The sequence below is a fragment of the Erigeron canadensis genome, chromosome 3 (assembly GCF_010389155.1).
Source record: "Erigeron canadensis isolate Cc75 chromosome 3, C_canadensis_v1, whole genome shotgun sequence".
Classification (NCBI taxonomy): Eukaryota; Viridiplantae; Streptophyta; class Magnoliopsida; order Asterales; family Asteraceae; genus Erigeron; species Erigeron canadensis.
In genome coordinates, this window is record NC_057763.1 from 32,263,527 (window position 1) to 32,271,024 (window position 7,498).

The following is a 7,498-nucleotide window of genomic DNA, read 5'->3' on the forward strand; positions in this document are numbered from 1 at the left end:
CCAAACTACGTTTACCACTACCAAGAACTATTGAACATTAATGTAATATTTCTTATGTGGGTTTCTATTAATTTTACATGTTAAAAGTATACTATCAAGCTTAAGCATCGAAGAGAAACATGGATACAATATACAAACCATGCTTTACATTAACTGATAATAATATATATATATATATATTGTTGTATTGTTGGTAGAACTAAGAGAAAAAAATAAATATAACTTTTAATCAAAACCATTGAAAATAAAACACAACTTAATCTTAACCATTGAAATAAAAAATCAACTTTGACTATTTTAAATATGGTAACATTTTTAATTTTATTAAATGTATTATTTTTGTAATCATGTTACACAATCTGTATTGGATATCCATGAATAAATATGCATAATACATACTCTATGAAAAAAAAAAATTGTTCCAAGTGAGGTCCACGTTAATTGTGGGTAAAGTGGAAAAGACCGCCTCTTTTTTTTCCCATCTAACTTGTATATTTAATTCAATTTTTAATTTAACTTCCTCAATTACTATTTGTGTTATGTTTAATTAGAAAAGCTTTTCACGGTTATATTTTTGTATATTTGTCTATTAAGTTTACAATTGAAAGTCTTTAATATGTATTTGTATCAAGCTTATTGTTAATTGATAAATATATATATATATATATATATATATATATTTAAAGTGTATTTTAATCCATATAGATTTAAATTTTAAATTATAGCTATAATATAATTATATCAGATTTGGGTGAACAAGTTGACGGGTTAAAAATACTTAACCCGAAGTTAACCTAATATCAAAATAGACTTGAAAATCTCAACCAAAATTTATCAGCCTAAACTGAACCACCTATCTATAAAAAAATCGGGTTGGTGGGTTAAATTGTTTGGTGGGTATTTCAAGTCATATGGTTGGTGCAAATGACAGATTGATTTCAAGTAAATTGGGTCATGGGTTGTAAGATCAAATGAGTTGGTGGGTTGACTGATTTAAAATATTTAAAATTTAAAATGTTTTTGGATTGGCCGGTGCCTTATTAACCCAAAAAGTCAACCCGACACCGACATCGCCATCGACACCTACCCCCACCCATCAATATAATATAATTATACCAAGTTCGGGTAAATGGGTTGACAGGTTAAAAATACTTAACCCGAACCCGACCTAATAGCAAAATTGGCTTGAAAATCTAAACCAAAACCTGTCATCTCAAACCGAACCACCAATCAAAAAAAAAATAGGTTGATGGTTAAATGGTTTGATGAGTTGATTTCAGGTCATATGGTTGGTGGGTTGGCATATTAATTTCCAACAAAATGGGTTGTAGGCTGTTAGATGAAATGAGTTAGTAGGTCGACTTATTTAAAATATTTATATAAATTTAAAATATTTTTGGGTTGACCTATTAACCCAAGAGGTCAACCCGACACTGACACCGACTTCTACCCCTACCCAAAAAAACTAAGTTGACAGATTATCGGGTCAAGATTTTATAACCCTAACCCATTTTTCCCGGGTGTTTTAAGTGGAATTTGAGTAAGGTCAACTATTGAAAACATTGATATATATCAAATCGTCTCTCTCTCTCTCTCTCTCTATATATATATATATATATATATAAGTTAACTTGGTAACCCGGTCACTGACCGGGTATTAATCTAGTTCTATCAGACCATTAAATTAATCTAACTGAATTAAATTCTTGTTTTGATTTCACTCTGATCAAATAAAAACTAATCTAAAAACACTCATCTTTCCCGGCATCCCTCCTTTCATTTCCTATTGAACATTTATCGTGTACATCCTGCATAGATCCGGATCATTTTGTTGATCATGATTGTAAAATCTTAAGATCAATATCTAAATCTAAATGGCCTTGCTAGTTTAGACGGTTTGGCTACGAATGATATCACAAAACCACCTTACAAAATCTGCTAGAAATCTATGCTTCCAACTGGTTAACTTGAATCATTAACAGACCAACAATCCAATACAAGTGAACTAGAACATCATAAAAGAAAGAAAAAAACATGTAATCATTGTTGCTTGTCGATAGAGTCGCTTAACTACTTGATATATATGTATAGAGAGATATAAGATAAATCTAAAACTAACGATGAATCTAAATTTATATAGCAAAACTAATAGTGCTAGCTACAATGGAACAGAAAATACAACTACAGGTTTTTATAAAACTATATGTGTGCTGTGTTAGCTGGTCATATAAAAAGAACCAGCAAGAGAAACCTGTTATGATAAAACGAATCAGCTACGCTATCCAAATCCAACCAGTTACCCCAAGGGCTGATTAACACGGGATCCAGTTACAAGCAAAACAGAAGCAGAGAATTCTGATAGCAAACATGAAACTTGATTACTCTTGCTTATTCTTCATCACTACTGTCGTCATACTGACATAACGATTGTAATCCATTACCACTTGTAGTTTTGGTCTTCTCGTCTTTTTCACTTGCTTGTGTTTTGACCTCTGGTTGTTTCTTCACAACAGAGAATTTTATCGTTGAAGACTTGAGTGCAATAGTGCCACTTGGAACATCTGCAAATTAAATCGAGACAAAATCGTTAGAATTTTGTTGTATAGTAATTAGCAAAACCATGTGTAGGCACGAAGAACCAAACTCGATTCCGAATACCTTTTTGATTATTCAACTTTTCAACAGTACTGCTTTTCGCTAGGTAATCTGTTGGGTTATCAGAAACTCCTTCAAAAACCTTCCGTTTCTGCATGATAAATAATTAAATGATGTTAGATTGCATTACATTCCCCAGATTAGCTCTTTACAAACTTTCTTAAAATGTAAAACAAACATGTTTAAAGGAATTGTACTTGGACTATCATCATACCTTAGAGCCATTTTGTGAAGATTCACCATTGTCACGACCTGAAAGAATCAAATCATCGTCATCATCAAGTTCATGGTCATCAATTCTGCGGATATATTCTCTTGATCCCTGAGTTAAAATCAATAACATGTTTTCTAAATTAGCAGATCAGCTCATAAGTAGGAAATTAGCATAATCTTAAAAAATAGTAGTCATAGTACTAACCTGGAAGAGGGATTTTATAAGGGCTTCATCTTCCTCTTCAAGGTTGTCCTCCTGCTGCTGCAGAACGATCCACAAACAAATGTAAACAACAATATCATGGTATAAAATACTTCCAGACTATTAACATGTAAAGACTCCTTGACTGTAAACTAGAGCTACCGACCACGTCATCATACCTGTACTGGAGCTGATCGCTGCAAGGCCTCGAGCATATTATCCACGCTTACATGTGCATGTCTTGACTGCAAAACAAAGACAAATTGCATGTTCAGCTATTAACTAATTATTAGCAATATGTAGATATGTATGTAGAGATGTTGTAACAAAGACCTTCATAGACTTCACTTCATCCAGTGCTGCAAGGATGTCCATCTCTCTTTTTGACTCATTTGTTCTATTCTCCAATGACTTCATTGCATCTCCCATCTCTTCAGCATCTCGTTTCCTCTGCTCCTCTTCACCTACCTGGAAAAAAGAGCATATTTACATGTGTGAGGATCCATATGTCATTAATCAATGGAAGAGATGGTAAATGGGTGGACCGGGTAGCGGGTTCTAAGTAAGCATAATTATCCAAAAGATCAGAAAGACAATTTAAGAGGTTATGCCACTATGTCGTAAACACAAGCCAACCAGGGTAGAACCCTTTTAACCAGCTATGCAGTAAAAATAAGGCTGTAAAACTCGGCCAAGTAATTGGACTCAACTAGGGACTCGGATACCAGTCAAGTCAAGTTAGCCCGACTCAAACTACAAACTCGGGTCAACGCAGGTAGATCTCAGCCAATTCGGTCAACTCGAGTCAAAATGGTCAATTACTATTTAAGTTTTTTTACATAAACTTTCATAGAATCCTAAGATCATTTCGAACTTTAGAGTGGTATGTTTATTTTTCTAAACAATTAAGTTTGAACTTTGAAGTATTATGTTATGTTAACGTTTCAAAATAATTATATTTAAGTTGAAGTTCCTAGTCTATTTCTAATTTTCTATTACACATATAATTTCAAAAAAAAAATATTATATACAAAAATCCCAATTCGATCACACCCGAGTCACCAAAAACTCTTAAATTGCCCCCGTGTCGTGACCAGTTAAGTCGCGAGTTACCAAACCTAGAGTAAAAAACAGATTTTGGATGACTTTCAACATGTTCGACTGCTTGCAACTATGCAATTCAATCAGTTTGACCCATCAATTTTGAACTAACTTTGTTTATTTGACCATTTTAAAAGATACAGCACAGCCAAAAGTCCAAAACCAACCCCCTAATAAAATCTTACCTCATCTTCTGCACGCCAAGGCTCAAAATTTCTTGCAGCTCCTGACTCAACAGTGTAATCAGAGTTTTGAGGGTCCGTCTTCATGGTGATCTCAGCTGAACATTTGGTGCACTTGAAATAAAATCTGAATATTTGAATTCCAAGATATGTCTACACATTTGAAGCAAAAGACAAATGAATGTCAGTTAAGATTTATTGTTTCCCAAAATGTCATAACATACACTTGTATATTTATATGTATATGTGTGTTTATCAATAACATACCTCTCCAATAACATCTTCTTTACGTGAATTAAATTTTGTGCCCTTGTATATGTAGTTTCCACATGTGCTGCAACGAATGCTCATGGGAAGCATCATTCTAACCTTTATTTGCTGATTCTTGGGCATGCGCCGCCTTGGAATTTTTGCCGGATCGAAATCCGGCGGATAGTACTTATTTAGTACCTTTCGCTCTGCCATCTCTTCTTTCTTTTTTACTGATCAAACTGATGGATATAGGATGGCTATCTAGTAATCTTCTGTCCAGATAGACCAAAAGAAAATGAGAAATCCAATGAGAAAGAAAAAAAAAATTAGTAAAATACCCATTTGGCCATTTCCAACAATATAGAAAAGACGGTATTCAATGGTCAGCATGAGTTTAATAATTCCAAGTCAGAATGGTCCCATCTATGACAAACAAAATGCCGTCACTCAAATATAGGATTGCTAAAACTGATAAGAAAGCAGAATAGAGTGATAGACAATATTACAAGTGATCACAGTAAAAATAACTATAACAATTCCTGAAGCTAGCAAGAATCTTATTAAATAGACACAACCTGAATGTCACACTTATTAAGAATATCTGGCCTTATAGGGTCTCAAATAAGAAGCTTCAACATTATCAAGTCAAAATCATCGCCAGCAAGTTAAGGATAACAATATACTAAGAGAAATAGCAACTTTCAATGTTCAATACAGTCTAATAGCGGCTAGCCTTAAGCTTTACTAGCTACAACAAGTAATTACTTAACAGAACAAAGAACAACGATCTCTGGTAGTGTGTACACTATCTTCAACTTTAACATACACAAAACTATCTAAATATTACGCAGATATGGCTTCAAAAATTGCATTAACAAGCCTTTTCATTATTTTAAAAATAAGACGTAGCCAAAAAACCTGCATTTGTAAGTTGTAACTTACAATTACACTTCTGATTACTCAATTTTATAGCTTTTAACCACCATCCTTCTCCAAAAAGGAAAAGCCCATTACGTTTTCCAAACTCAAAAAAGTCAAGACAACTAAACACGTTTTCAAAATTTTAACCCGTGTTCAAGAGACAAAAATACACCTTTCATTTTTCTAAAACAACAAACATTAGAAAATCAAAGGAATCTTTTCCGTAACTAAACACACCTATAAATTTGACAAGGTGAGATACTGAAAAATTGAATAATGTGGGCACTCTAAAGATACTATCTTTTTGTACAAATAGTGTCAAAATCTGAAATTTTATGTTAACCTTCTTGGCAAAGGCCGGAGGTCCTAATCTATCATTTAGATGGAACCTGGAAGCAGCCTCTCTACCTAGATAGACGTAAGGCCGTCTACATCTCAACCTCCCCCATACACCGTCCAGGTATTGGGACCCAAAACCCGCGGAAGACAACATTGGGTGTTACATTTTATGTTAACTTTCTTGGCAAAAATTTTACTCCTAAACAAATCTTGAAAAAACCTAGCTTGTAATAACTAAGAGCTAGTCTAATGAACATAAGGAAATAGAAGAGCATATTGGTAACCTAAAATTCGAAATTTGACAATTAAACCCTAACTAGAACACGCAATAATCCAAAAATAAATCGAAACCTTGATGATAATAATAACGATAATAAAAAGTAAATTGTAGAGAAAGAAAATTCGAGAAACAAATAAAACTTACTTGATGAAACGGATGGTGCTGATACAGAAATCTGAACCTATAATACTATAGAATACCCGCGAGGCGCTTTTATATGGCAAAAGTATCAACCTCAAATAACCCGACCCGAAAAAGTTGGGTCAAACAAGATGTTTATTCTATAAATGGGTTGTTATTTGGGTTAACTGCAATAACCCAAAACTTAATGGATTTTGGTTATGGGTTGAAATTTTATAATTCAGATAGCCCAAATAAGATATTACTTATTTATCTATACTATATTATTAAAAATAATCCTATGTTAAAAGTTACATGTTTTAAGATACTCTTAATGATTATATTAAATTATCAGTTCTTTATTTTTTTTAAATAATTCTATTAACTCTTTACATCAATTACTTTTACATCAATTATCTACGTCATCTGACGCCGCCTACCACCAATAGTCGTCCCTCACCACCACATCGTCACACTGTGCGGACACCGTGCTAGTTGATACAAATAACAATAATATTAAGGAAAATAATAAATAAAGCTTTTAGGGTTTCACTTAACGTTCATAAAAAGATTTACATATCAAAAGTACACCATGAATTTATGGTAAGCATACAAGCATTTAATATATTTTAACAAAAGTCTTTAAGGCTTCGTTTAACAAAAAAACCTAATATTAAACATAAAACTTGTTAATAGTGTATATTTTTTCAATGTTGGACTTCCATATATAGATCGAAAAATGATATTTTTACAATAAATTTTGGCCAAATACAACAATTCCTACATTATGTAGTTGTCTATTATTTTTTTTTTTAATAAAAGTTTGTATCTTTGTTCTAGATGGCAAAATTTTTTAAAAAAATTTCAATACCCATATATATAGATTAGATAAAAAACATGTAACATTAAATGATAACAAATAGGGAAAATATAAAATGTTGTTAACAGCAAAGCTGCTACTCTCACAAACAGTCCCTGAATTTCCCACATGATAAATTAATAAATAACCCCCTGTGAATGTGAGGGTAACAGGAGGGAATTAATTTTGTTAGTAGCATATTAGCTAACTCCTAACAAATAATGTTTAAAAGATACAAATGTATCAAACAACCAAAAATATGAATAGTTCAAAAAAAAAGAGAATATGAATTTAAAGTTATCTGGCACTTAATATATCAAACAACCAAAAATATGAATAGTTTAAAAAAAAAGAAAAAAAAGAGAGAAAATGGA

The 7,498-nt window shown here is 32.4% G+C and overlaps 1 protein-coding gene across 2 annotated transcripts; it reads right to left on the reverse strand.

The window, feature by feature from the left end:
- Positions 1-2,109: 2,109 nt before the first annotated feature.
- Positions 2,110-6,321, reverse strand: LOC122591202 (splicing factor YJU2-like). 2 transcript variants are annotated; one of them, XM_043763427.1, is made up of 9 exons: positions 6,290-6,321; positions 4,621-4,874; positions 4,357-4,506; positions 3,404-3,538; positions 3,250-3,315; positions 3,074-3,130; positions 2,870-2,977; positions 2,659-2,746; positions 2,110-2,561 (listed from the first exon to the last, which is right to left on the reverse strand). In XM_043763427.1, exons 2-9 carry the CDS (start codon positions 4,816-4,818, stop codon positions 2,389-2,391), a joined length of 975 nt encoding a protein of 324 aa, XP_043619362.1. In that variant the 5' UTR covers positions 4,819-4,874; positions 6,290-6,321; the 3' UTR covers positions 2,110-2,388. The 2 variants fall into 2 exon arrangements, with proteins under 2 accessions (XP_043619362.1, XP_043619361.1); XM_043763426.1 differs by having other exon boundaries at positions 4,621-4,877.
- Between the last annotated feature and the right edge of the window lie 1,177 nt (positions 6,322-7,498).